Genomic DNA, 12,517 nt, shown 5'->3' with positions numbered 1-12,517 from the left:
TGTAAGCCTGATCCAATTAATTAACATAATTAATGTCATTATTTTCCTCCTCTGATTTAAGGATTCAATACAGGAATCATGCTTACTCGTAGGAGTCTCAGATAAAAGTCTCCAGATACAGAAGGCAAGATGTTGTATGGCTGTAACTGTATTCCCATAGACATCCATCATTTTATGTTAACTATAAACCCTGTGGGTTCCTTCCTCTCCATTTATTTCTGAAAGGAACTCACCTGCCTCTCCTCTCAGCCGCTGCTTTCTGTTTCTTCTTTTACTAAAGGTTTGCAAAAAAGTTATTTTTGTTTCTTTTATTTCTGAGTAATTTGATCCAATACCAAGCTACAAACAGTACCAGTCACCATCTGCACGTAGAGTAACGAGCATCAGCCTAAGGACAGCCACCTGCATGCACAAATCTAAGTAAAAACTGGAATGTGATATTATAAGATAACTGGGAAGTTTTAATACAGGATTTTCCAAGTCATTGGCAAGCCCAAAGAAATTTTAAAAAATCAAAGCAAACCAAAAACCTGTCACAGGTTAACCTAAAAATCTTCTGAATCAAAAGCTATATCAAATTGCAAAGACCAGCACATTTCAGGGAGTCCTGGACTGGAACAGTTCATGTCAAAACTAAACACGTGATATTAAATCATGTTTTATGCTTTTTAAATAAATATTTCAGATTTCTGAATACAAGCCTTTTTTGAGCAAAAGTTTGAAATAAAAAAATTAAAACATGTAAATTTATTTGAATGTCTTAGTAAGAACTAACTGGTGCACACACAAAACAAATGACCAAATGTAACAGCTCAAAGCCTAGACCACTTTTTGAAGCACATAAGTGTCACACATCAGCAGTCTTCACTAAAATTAATTCAAGGTGAAAATTTCTCTCTACTCTTGTCATAGACATCAGAGATGCATTTCTACACACCAGCACAGCCAGCATGAGCTCCTTCACATATACAAGCAGGCTGAAGGCAGGCCTGTGGATCTGTTTGGGACACCAGGGAGTAGAAGAAGAATGCTTTTGAAACTTCACCGGAGTGAGGCATCCTTTTCTCTAATTTTAATCTTATGGACTAATTAGAAATTATGCAGCTATGTAGCATGGATAGAAAGATGGATTTATTCTATGGCTGCTCATAAGACATTGACTTCAGCTCTAAAGTAACACTATATGTGGCTCACTATCTGATTTCTATCTCCTCCAACTTAGTTGTCCCCCCTGATGCAGTTTAGAAATCCCTGGTGTTTCTCTGTATGTGCTCCCTTACTGTGGGATTCCCATAAATTTATCATATCCTTTTCCACTGTGTTTCAGAGTCCTCCACTTTGTAATGCCTATGACTTAAAAAGAAATGTCTTGTTTTCCTTTCAAGGCATCCACTCCATATTTGACTTTCAGTGACGGCCATAGTGCCTTGAATTGGACATTCAGACTAGGCACAGATATGGAGACATGCTGTCATTTGCACAATAAAGGACTGTGGATACAACTCCTAAGACAAATTTCAAGGATCATTCGATGTTCTTCTGGTTGGAACCATTTAAGTGAAATCACTACTGTACCTGTGTGTACTTTAACTGAGCAGAGACAGGCACAAGAAGAAGAAAATAAGAGACAAGTTCTTCAATGAAGAGACAAAAGAGAACACAGGGTCCCATCCTTTCCGCACTTGGCATGTTCTCCTCCAACAAAGGGATACACAAAGCACTAAAGGTTTGTCTAAGTGAAATAGATGCACTGGTTTATTTTAAGTTGGCTTACAAGAAAGTAAGGTACTCTTGTATCTTCCTTCACATGTGGACTGGCTAAACTTAAGCCATTTTATACTCCTTCTACAAAGCAGGCCAACTCAGAGAGGTATATAAATCTAGGGAGAGAAACAAAATGTTTGGGGCTTCTGAAAACTGTTAGTTAGACAAATGCAATCACCCAGGAACAGGGAGTTCATCATTGCCATGCTGATATACCGTTCCACAAACAAAAGAAAAGCTGACTGTCTTACTCCTAAACCTGCCATCAACCTTCCTGTGCTTCTCTGCCTCAGAAACGATTCAACAAAACCAAAAACCATAACTATTCACCAGGCTGAAATTAAATGTAAGTTACCCTATTCTGTGATGGCTGTGCTGCAAGTGTTGGAAGGGACAGTAAAGAAATCCTGACAAAGTGCCTCTACCAATATTTTCTCATGGACTGTGGTTATACTCAATAGCTACACTCTGAGCAATGACATAAACATGACCACACATTTGGAAAGGTGTTTGAGGTTTGCTCAGGATGTATGCTGTGCTGTAATTTTGCAGATAGTTGGCTCTCCACATTCAAAGGCAAGAGTATGACATCTAGCCAAGTACAACCTTGTTTCTCACGGAACAGAAAAGGACTGACCCACCCACCCCTTACCAAGCTCAAGGAATCAGAAGAATATAATTCAATATGAAAGTTCAAAGTAATACTGGTGCTTAAAACAAAAAGAAAATTCTCCCAGACATTCATCTGGTGACTTCTTTTCACCTTCTTCCTGAGACCTGAGGCTAGTACGCAACCTCAACCTCAAAAAGGCTGCGAAGTTGCTTTGACACTAAACAATGTATACCTGTGGATTAAGTCTTTTCCTGTTTTTGTTACCTTTGGTTTGGTGGTTCTTTATCTGAGGGTTTTTTCCTGCTATTGTTCTCTACAACCTTCTGAATTTTCTCATAGTGTCTTAATTTTTGCACCAAGAGGACTTGCAACATCCTCCAGTGTTTCCATGTGCAAAAAATTGTCAGTGCATGGGAACTCTGAAACAATCCTTTTATGACAGAGCTCATTAGAAATATGTATGCCAGCCAGGAAAATAAAAGAGTGAGAAGAAGACCTGCAAATTCCTTCATCACTTAGATCTTGGACTTTCCAAATAAAGAAGGAAATGTAAAGCCACTCCAAGAATATGCTCCAGTAAAAATTGTACAGTGGAAATACAAGTGGTTTTTAAACTAATAGATATAGAGTCTGAGAGCTGACCACAATAGCCCCCATAGTAAGGCAAGCAACCCCCATGTGAAGATTGTGACAGCAGCAACATAGCTAAATCTCATGCACTGAAACCTCCTCCAGTGATTGAGATTATTTTTGGCAGAAGATTGGACAGAGATTGTAAAATGTACATTTATTTTCATTTAGCTCTTTACTTACTCTCTCTGAAACACACCCTTTTTAAAATCTAATACAGACATGCTTCATATCACAGACTTGGATATACAGCAAATATAATTATTATTCCTTACATTAACATTACTTGCATGATGAAAGCAACTCCACCAAAAACACTGGAAAGATACTTAGCAATTCTTGATGAGACCACATGCCATGAAAGCTGAGGCAGGGACATACAGCTCTGCTTGCATGAGGTACACTTGTCCTGGAACCCTTCGACATTAAAGCAACCTCCTTCCTCCCAACAGAAATAAAAGGCCAGAAAAAAAGCCTGAGCTGAAAAACTCTGTGCTATGCCTTGGCATAAAATTGTAAATGAAATAAATTATAAAACCTGCTTAGAAACTGATGTCCCAGTGTGTCTGCATATAAAAGTAAGTGTATACAAGTTCACCATTTAGCCAGAGAGAGGAAGTGCACTGCTCTAGCAAGAGCTAGCTGCAGCGCCCAACAACCTGTTTGCCTTTCCCCTTTTCCTGCCTGAAGTTACACGATCTGTTACACTGAGAAATACAAAGTGTCTCCTGATCCTGTCGAAGGGTCACGTTGTAGTCGCTGTATCTACACTGGGGGTACTACTGTAACTGCAGCTCTCTGAGAAGTTCAGCATGTCCTGATAGAGACTTTTCTTTCCTAATATTCATAACAAATTTGCTTGCCACTGTGCACATCTAGTATATGTGTCCAACTCCTACCTTCTTCTCCCGTCATTGGTTGCATGCATGCTGCCACCTCCCAACTTCTCTCCTGTTCCTGCAGCTTCCCTCCTAATATCCCTCTTCTTCTCTCCTACTGTCACTTCCTTTCTTTTGCTGTACTTCAGAACCAAAGCTGACAGTGACAGACAGAGCAGCACAAAGATTCCTTTCAAAACTTAGCCCAAGAACCACTTTCTAGGGTGGGAGCTCTAAAGTCCACCTTTCATAGTCCTAGTACTTACTCCTCTCTTTATCCGTGTCCCTCATCTCTCTACTTAGACAAAGCATCCTCTCCAAACTGCACCTTTTCCTGTAAGCAACCTCCGCTGCTCCTGGAGCATTACTCTTATCCCCCTGTCCAAAACATCCCCAAAGAAAACAATCCAGCAGCCAGAGAAGCAAAATGGTCCTAGGGTATAGCTGTTAGTTTCATGCCAAACCCTTGTACAGCGACTGCCTACATCCAGCCTCAGAGCCTCGACAGCAGCAGTTTTTCTAAAACTACAGATTGCCTATTCATTTCAGTGAACAAAATTTACTTGCAATCAATATTTATTTCCCTGCATGTCACCCACTTTACATTTAGTCATGCTAGTACTTTCAATCCCCATTCCCCCTTTTCCCCTGCTTCTCTGAAATAATGCTTTTCTGGTTTTAACGGTAAAAGGGAAGGGGTAATGAAGTAAGTCTAAGCCTCTGGGTAGAAGGGGGACTTTGCAGAATAAGGAGATAAGAGGAAAGAAAAATAAGTTCCTTACCCACTGTGGTGACCCACAGCAGCAGCTGTGGTAGCCGGTTCATGGCTCTGCGGGATGCGGGCTGGTCCCACCCGGGTGCGCGGCTGTGGAGGGGACGCGCCAGGCTCTTCCTGCGGGCTCCGCTGGAGCTCTGAGACCGGGCTCGGGCTCCTGCTGCCTTGGAGGAAAATTCCCACCTCCTGCTCGGGAAGGCTCGTATGGGTCCTAGAGCCACCCTCCCTTCCTTGCCTCCTCCTCCTCCCGTTTTGCATACCGCTCCTGCACGATCAGCAAATTCACAAGGCAGTTGCTTCAGACACGAGCACATCCATCTATAAATTCTCAGGCATCAGTATTCACCAGGACAAGATGAATTCATAATCTAACTCGGTCGTTCCCCTCTCTCCGTCTTCCCTTGCAGCTGGCCCAATGACACGCACGAGACTCATGCACACCCCCCCCCGGACTAAGCTCAGGTCATATTTAAGATGATAGAGAGGGTTCCCACGGCTTGGAAGCGTGTTCACCGACTGCCCTGAAAGAGAAATTGGACCTGTGTACACAACCTAGATTCCCACCTTTCTTCCCTTAGTGTCATTTGTAACCACTTAGCTCCCGAGCAAGACAGCCTCTGTTGGAGACACACAGCGAGGACCTGCAGCACTGCCAAGTGTGAGCTTCCCCCCTGCGAGCTTGGGCATTTGCTCTTTAAACACTTCACTTCAAACTCCGTGTTTTTCAGGGACCATCAGCATTTCAACTGCACTAGTTCACTCCACCTTCAATCTCTTTGCAGGTGTGTCTTCCCTTCATGGGACGTTTATTCTAAAATTGATGTTCTTTTTATAATCAGAACATATTCTTTTTGACTAATTCTCCAGGTGGATACTTTTACTCTGATTTTGGTGTGCTTTACTCCAAATTAACATAATTTATTGTGGTTGTTGTGAATTTAACAGGTAGTACCTGAATCTTGAGTAAAATACCATTCAAAATGTAGGAACTGGAGAGATTTGGAGCTGACCTGAATTAAAGCCCTTATGTGTCTGGTGGGGCTGGCACTTTCAAGGCAAAAGCCTGCATTCCATGTTTAAATGTGGTTCATAGAATAGACTAAAATTTTAATTAATTTACTTCTCTGAGTCTTCCTACCAATATCTATGCAGCACTCAAGGGTAGATTTTATTTTTGTATCTTAATAATTTATCCTGATCTAGAAAATTGCTTTTTGTTCAGAAACATATTTCTACTTTCAGCAGATTTAGAGAAGCATATTTTTAACACAACCTGGATGATTTGGAACCAAATATCATTCTGATGCTTTCTTCTATGGCCACATCAATTACAGAGGTAGGGTAGCAAGAAAGACAGACATTATTAGTTGCTTACTAGTTAAATTTATATAAAATATCTCTAAGCAAAGTAATAGACCAAGACCAGAAATAAAATTAAAAAGAGAGAAAGAGATAAAAAAGGCTGCCAGCTTTCCATCTCTTCATAAATAAATATTTTGGCTGAAGCTTTGGGACTCTGGGATTACAAAGCAGGTAATTTTTTACTCCCAATTGGTAAAAAGTAGGGGCACCTCAGGAAATTTCCATACTTACCCAAACCCTCCCATGAATAGAAATATAAACAATCTGTATCTTCAAGGAACTCAGCAGCAGCAGACACTGTTTCTGTTGATACTGTTTTAAGGAACTTTGTATTTTCCATGGTTATGGAACTGGTTTTCATTTAGTTTGGCAAAGATAGATGAATTCTGAGGCTCATTACAGAAATGTGAGGCATTCTATAAAAAATAGATGCATGTGATGATTTTAAGCAGAGGGCAAAAGCAGAAGATAAGGTGACTCATCTCTGACCAGCTGCCTCATTAGACACTTTTGAGAGGCTGAGCCCCAGCTAAGCAAAGTAGACCTTGGTCTACTGGAGGGTCCATAATTAATCCTCATCAAGATAACCCACATCTGTCAAGCAAAGGATTCACCCAGACCAGACAAAAACTGTTATTTTAGGGAATCAAATATTTTAAAGAGAAAGGACAGAATACAGAAAAACAGATGTTTCACAATGAAAAGCACAACAAGATATACAGAGTATGAAAACAATAGGAGTCAGAACAATGCCCAGCATTTGGAAGTGGGATAGGAATTAAAAGCAAGTGCCACTTACCAACCGTGTGCAAGTGATAAAAGAGCATGCATAGAAAGGGAAAAAGCCCAGCAACAGCAGCAAGAGAATGGCAACAACACAACAAATGCAGAGGAAACCTCTGTAGAAGTAATTAGGAGCAGTGGACAATGCTGCATCATCAGAGATGATCCAGACTGAACTGCCAGGCTGGAAGGAACTGGTACAATTACAAGCTTTTAAATTAGGCACTTATGCACTAGAGCACTGCCAGAATCTGGACACCAGCAACTAAAAAACCCACTGGTCTTAAATAATGATACCATCTTTGGCTCAGCAACACAGGAACAACCTACTGGAGCCCAGGAGAGGGAAGAAGATGCGCTTATGCTGTTCTTACATTCATCTGAGGGCATCCTCTATTGCAAACGCAACACAGAAATCTAACCAGTCTCAAAAACATTTGGAACAGGGTTGCAAGACAAGTTCCAACCATGCCACCAAGAAAACACCTCAGAACTGAAGGGAGATGAGGCACTTAGCTGCTAAGCAAGCAGAGCTTCAGCAATGAAGGTCTGGCCAGTGCCATAAAAAAGGAGTATGCACTTACCTGTACACTCAGGTGACAAAAATTATAAACAGCGGGAAATATTTCCCATATAAAAGAAAAAATTGACTGGTGATTGCTCCAAAATGGAGTTCTACACGTGACACCAAGCAAGACAAATGTTCATGTAGCTCCAACACCACCTTTGAAAGATACTGTTCCCTCTTGGCCTGCATGGTGCATAGAAATATACAGCACATTCTTGATAGCAAATCCAGTACAAAAGTCTGTATCATGATGTGTGGTGGTCTTTACAGGGTCCCTAGGATGAGGAAATAGAGGCAAATCTTGACTCTATGTTTCAGAAGGCTGATTTATTATTTTATGATATATATTAAAAGAAAATGATAAATTAGAACTATACTAAAGAAAGAGAAAGGAGACATCAGGCTAGCAAACAATGATAAAATCTTGTGACTGACCAGAATCCCGACACAGCCGGACCTGTGATTGGTCATCAAGTAAAAACAACCACATGAGACCAATCAAAGATGCACCTGCCACATTTCACGGCAGCAGATAATTATTGTTTACATTTTGTTTCTGAGGCCTCAGCTTCTCAGGAGAAAAATCCCAGTGAAAGGATTTTTCAGAAAATACGTCTGGGACAATGACAAATTAATCTGAGAAAAATATGAGAAAATCACAGTCAGAGATTTCATAAACCTTGTATGAGAAACCAGCTGTAGGGCAAAAGCTAAAAAATATTCCTTATGATGGAAATAATATCCAGCAGAGCAAGGTGAATGGGGTGGGATGGTACAGACTGGGCACATTGAGATGAAGGAGTACAGATTTGTTTGAAACAAACACAAAGTATGTAAAGAAATTTGTGCTCAGTGAGCCTGCCTTAACATCCTGAGTACTGGACCACAAAACTCTTTAACAGACATAGGATTTGACTACTACAAAAACATCTGGAAACCTGAAGACCAAAGATGTCTCAGCTACAGAGATAGTACCTAAGCACAAGACTAATTTGTCCTTGCATTCTTCTACTGAGAATATTGATAATTTTTTTAAAGTTTTTTAAGTCAGACTTATCACTTATCCATAAATTAAACTTCGTGTTAGTGTAAATGAATAAAGAAAAAAGATTTGGCTTTACTCCATAGCCATTAAAGCTTCATGTCTTCATGCATGGAAGAACTTTGTGAGCTGAAACTGATCATAAAACTCTTTACAGCCTAAGGGACCTGGAAATTCTCAGCCTAAACTTTCCCACAAGCAAAAAGCTAAAAAAGTATTTTGGTTTCAAATATATGACTTCAATGTTCCATAAAAACTAAGCAAGATCTGATGATGGTTAGACACATGATCTCTGGAGTACTTTACAAAGGAACTATGAAGAAAATATATCCAGAAACAGATTTTATACCTGTTGCACACACAAGCTTTTAAAGAAAAATATCTGTCTGGGGTCAGATAAAATGTGAACTTTGATTGCTACAGAGATAGCTTGGGGGTACACGACTACAAAAAGTGATTGGGGCCAGTGCCACAGATAATACCAGTTGCTCCAAGTGGTGCATAATAGCTAAAAGTTAGGCTTTACCCCTTAAAATTATGATAGGTTAAAAAAGATTAAATTTAACTGTTAAGTGTGTCTTTGTTTCAATGCAAATTAAATCCTCAGACATCAGGCAAAAAAAAGTTTTAAAAAGGACATGCAGAACCATTTGTAGATTTAAAATCTAAAAATAGGACCAATGGTATTTTACACCAGCCTCAGATGAGCAGCAAATTTGAGGATATTGTTGTTATGCTTGTTGCATAGGACAGAAAGAGAGGTAAAGATGAAGGTTGTGGAAGAAGGCAAAAATATCCTGATGCCCTAGGGCAAAGGCAGCATAGATTTTTCACTGCTGCAGGGAGAAAACAAACTTATTTGCATCCTCAACTGTCAAATTCCTTCTACATAGATGAAAAGCTAAGTCATTTGTATTGTCATATGACAGTACTATCCTTGCTGCATTTTACAGTACCTGTGCAAGTAATGTCTGACAACAAGACACCTTTAATGAACATGAGATTTAGCAGTTTGCAGCGAAGTACGTATGAGGCATGCCTCTATAAGTCCCCATTATTTCCAGCACAACAGGTCAGTAGAAAGCAGTGTCAAAATAATAAGGTACCTACTAATGAAAGATGATAGAGGCCATATTCAGCCCTGTTAAATCAGAGCATGGCATCAGCAAAGCATGGCATGTCATTTGCTGACATTTCATTCAATGGAAAATTGAAAACAAGAGTGCCTGTGCTAATAGGAATTGATGTCAAGAGCTCCTGGGGACTTGTAGCTATCTAAGGAGACAGATGAGGAAAAACAGCAGTCCAAAAAATGACTTGAAGTACCTGGAGCCCATGCCATTTGCCCAAGGCAGAAAACTTACACCTGTGAAAGCAAAACAGGCAAGACAACAGAATGGATACTGGGACAGTTCAAAAGTCACAGGAGCGTATGACACAAGGAAGGGGCACCCTGTGAATCAGTTGCTGTGTAACATTCCCAGGAAATTGCATCTCTGAAGAACCTGCTACATACATTTAGAATTACTGATGCCATCTGGCAACATACATGACCAGAAGTTCCTAAACACCTATGGATGCCAAAGCATTCTTCTTTCAACAGTACCTTAAGCTCATAGATACCTGAATGACTCACAATTTCTTACTGAGATCCTGAGTTTAAATCACAAGTCATCTTCCACAGCAATGCTGAACTATCTGCTCCTGCAGCAACATCACAGAAGGCACTTAGTGTTTCCTGGAAGGGCCTGATGTTATCTAGAACCAGGTATGAAGGATAGCTGGATCTCAGTAAAGTACTACAGCCCAGCCACAGAGCAACTCTTCATTGACCTGTAAGAGGATTTAAAGAATGGCATGGGAATCAATATGCAACCTTTTCTTAAACCAAGAGACCACTTCACCTGATGTTTTCACTAACTGCCTTAGGTTTTTTAAAAGAAACTGTCAAGAAGTGTTGTAAAAACATTTAAATAAGAAGATAGTAACTGTAAACAACACTGGCATTTTAATAGAAACATTAGTCAAGTGGTCTTGTTGATTGATAGCATGGATTAGACAGGTTAAATGAGTTCAAAGATAATGTGTGTTGCATTTTTATTTTCTATAATATAGCCACAAAATTTTATTCAAATTCAGAGTCAGTCATTTCTATAATCAGCCATATTACTGTTCAAGTAATAAATTTTTGACAGTTTTAGATGATGTGGTGCCATCACCCTCCTAAATTAATAATTTATTCGTGTTTCATGCATATTTCCAACATTCTAGCATGCTTTTCTATTGTTCCAGCTTTGGATACTCTTGAGTTGATTCCCTATGTTAGTACTTATGCAGGTAAGTGAGTTCCAGAATACCAAATAGAAGGGACCTTAGGAATCACCTGGCCCAAACTTTATTGGAAAATGCACTGTGTAGAGAAGGTGGACCAACACCCTGTCCAAACAAATCTGAAAAATTTCCAATGTTGGGGAATGCACCACTTTCCAATGGCTAATTGTTCTTGTGAAAAATTTTGCTCTTGTGTCTAATAGGAATCTCTCTTGGAGGAACTTGTACCAATTACCCCTCATATTCTTTGTGTGCTGCCTTGTAAAAAGAGAGTCTTCTTTTATCCACCCTTGAAATACTGGAATATGGTGATAAGGTCTCCCTTAAGCCTTCTTTTTTCATGGTTGAACAAACTCATCTTTCTTAGCCTTTCCTCACACAGCAGGCTTCTCAGGCCCCTGATAATCTTTCTGGACCTCCTCTGGACCCTCTCCAGCCTGTCCACATCTTTTTTTGCATGGCAGGGACCAAAACAGCACAGTATTCAATGTGTGGCCTTCCAGGTCCCTTTAATATCTTATTAAAGCCCATGGTTTTAATCTCAATATATTCCTTTAGATCTAATAACACATATAAGATTCAGCTTTTATACTGAAAAGCCCACAAAATTATGCTTTACAGGTGGATAGCACTGAAGAAGTCCAAACAGTTGATCAAACCAAACTTCATCAGTTCTGACTTTCTCAGTGAGAATATCAATAGCCAAATATCAGAGTTAATGAAAACATGCAGTAGCTGTGCCTGGATTCAGAGTGCCATGGAAGACCGAATTGTACAAGCCCAGCTTGGAGGCAGAAAAAGTCTTTGCCCTCTAGTCCCTTTGATTACAAGTCCACCTGTCTGTCTGCTTCTCCTGGTAGAAAAATAAAACTATGAGTGTGACTGACATTTACACATTGGAGTTAAAGGCAAAGCTCTTCTCACATGCATCTGGTGACTGGGGACCGAATGATAGAAAAGGACTTTCAAAAGATGGTAGGAAAAAGGGCAGGAAGAGAGTTCTGCTGATCATGTGGCTAAGTGGTGTGTAATTGTGCACTGTTCTAAGGAATCAAGACCAACATTTTCTTGAAGAATAACTATAAATTTCTGTCATATCTGAATTGCTCCAGAAATTCTTCTGGTATTTCATTTCTGGGCTATGAGAAGGCAACTGGCTGCTTCATTCTTAGGTATGTGCCTCAATATTCGTAGTTGAGTCATTAGCACCCAATCTGCTGCATCATCATCATGTGCACGATTGTGCCAAGAGACAGATGTGGCAGATGATCAGCATTCACAGTTTGCTTTGCTGAGAATCAACACAAAGCCCAGCAGAAAGCAGTGAGGATAAGGATTAGTTATTGCCCTTGCCTGCTCCTTGTCACTCCTACCTCTTGAGCTAAGGCAACATGTCTAACAGTGATGCCTGCCTGTTACTACTGAGACTTTCAAGGGTGCCTTTCAGGTGACTCCTGGAGATGTCTAGAACACCCTGGATCAAACAAATTCCTTCAGCAGCTTTGGTAATGTGGGTGTGGTTACACACAAATACCTCAGACCTTTCAAGCTTTTTGTCTAGAGGCTGTTAATGCATCTATTATTACATTAAGCTTCCATCATAACAGTTTCTACTCAGACTGCTCATTTGTCACCTCCTAATGATATCATAAACCTAGTCTCCGCATAGGCAGAGATTCACTATCTCTGCAGATTCCTTCAAAATCTTTTGTTTTCTCCCTTGTTCCTTTTTCTCCTCATACCACCAATGAGAAGAAATATTCATTGTCCT

The 12,517-nt window shown here is 40.1% G+C and overlaps 1 protein-coding gene across 1 annotated transcript in view; it reads right to left on the bottom strand.

Moving 5' to 3' along the window:
• The window catches only part of LTK (leukocyte receptor tyrosine kinase), a gene marked incomplete at both ends in the record, with an annotated part of 88,776 nt that extends 84,066 nt beyond the window's left edge, over window positions 1-4,710 (bottom strand). The window contains one exon of the mRNA XM_084207844.1: window positions 4,668-4,710. Within this exon, the coding sequence (XP_084063970.1) occupies window positions 4,668-4,710 (43 nt within the window). The remainder of the gene's footprint in view (window positions 1-4,667) is intronic.
• Between the last annotated feature and the right edge of the window lie 7,807 nt (window positions 4,711-12,517).

This window comes from Fringilla coelebs (assembly GCF_963513975.1).
Source record: "Fringilla coelebs genome assembly, chromosome: 6".
Taxonomy (NCBI): Eukaryota; Metazoa; Chordata; class Aves; order Passeriformes; family Fringillidae; genus Fringilla; species Fringilla coelebs.
This window is presented reverse-complemented; position numbering and strand designations above follow the sequence as displayed.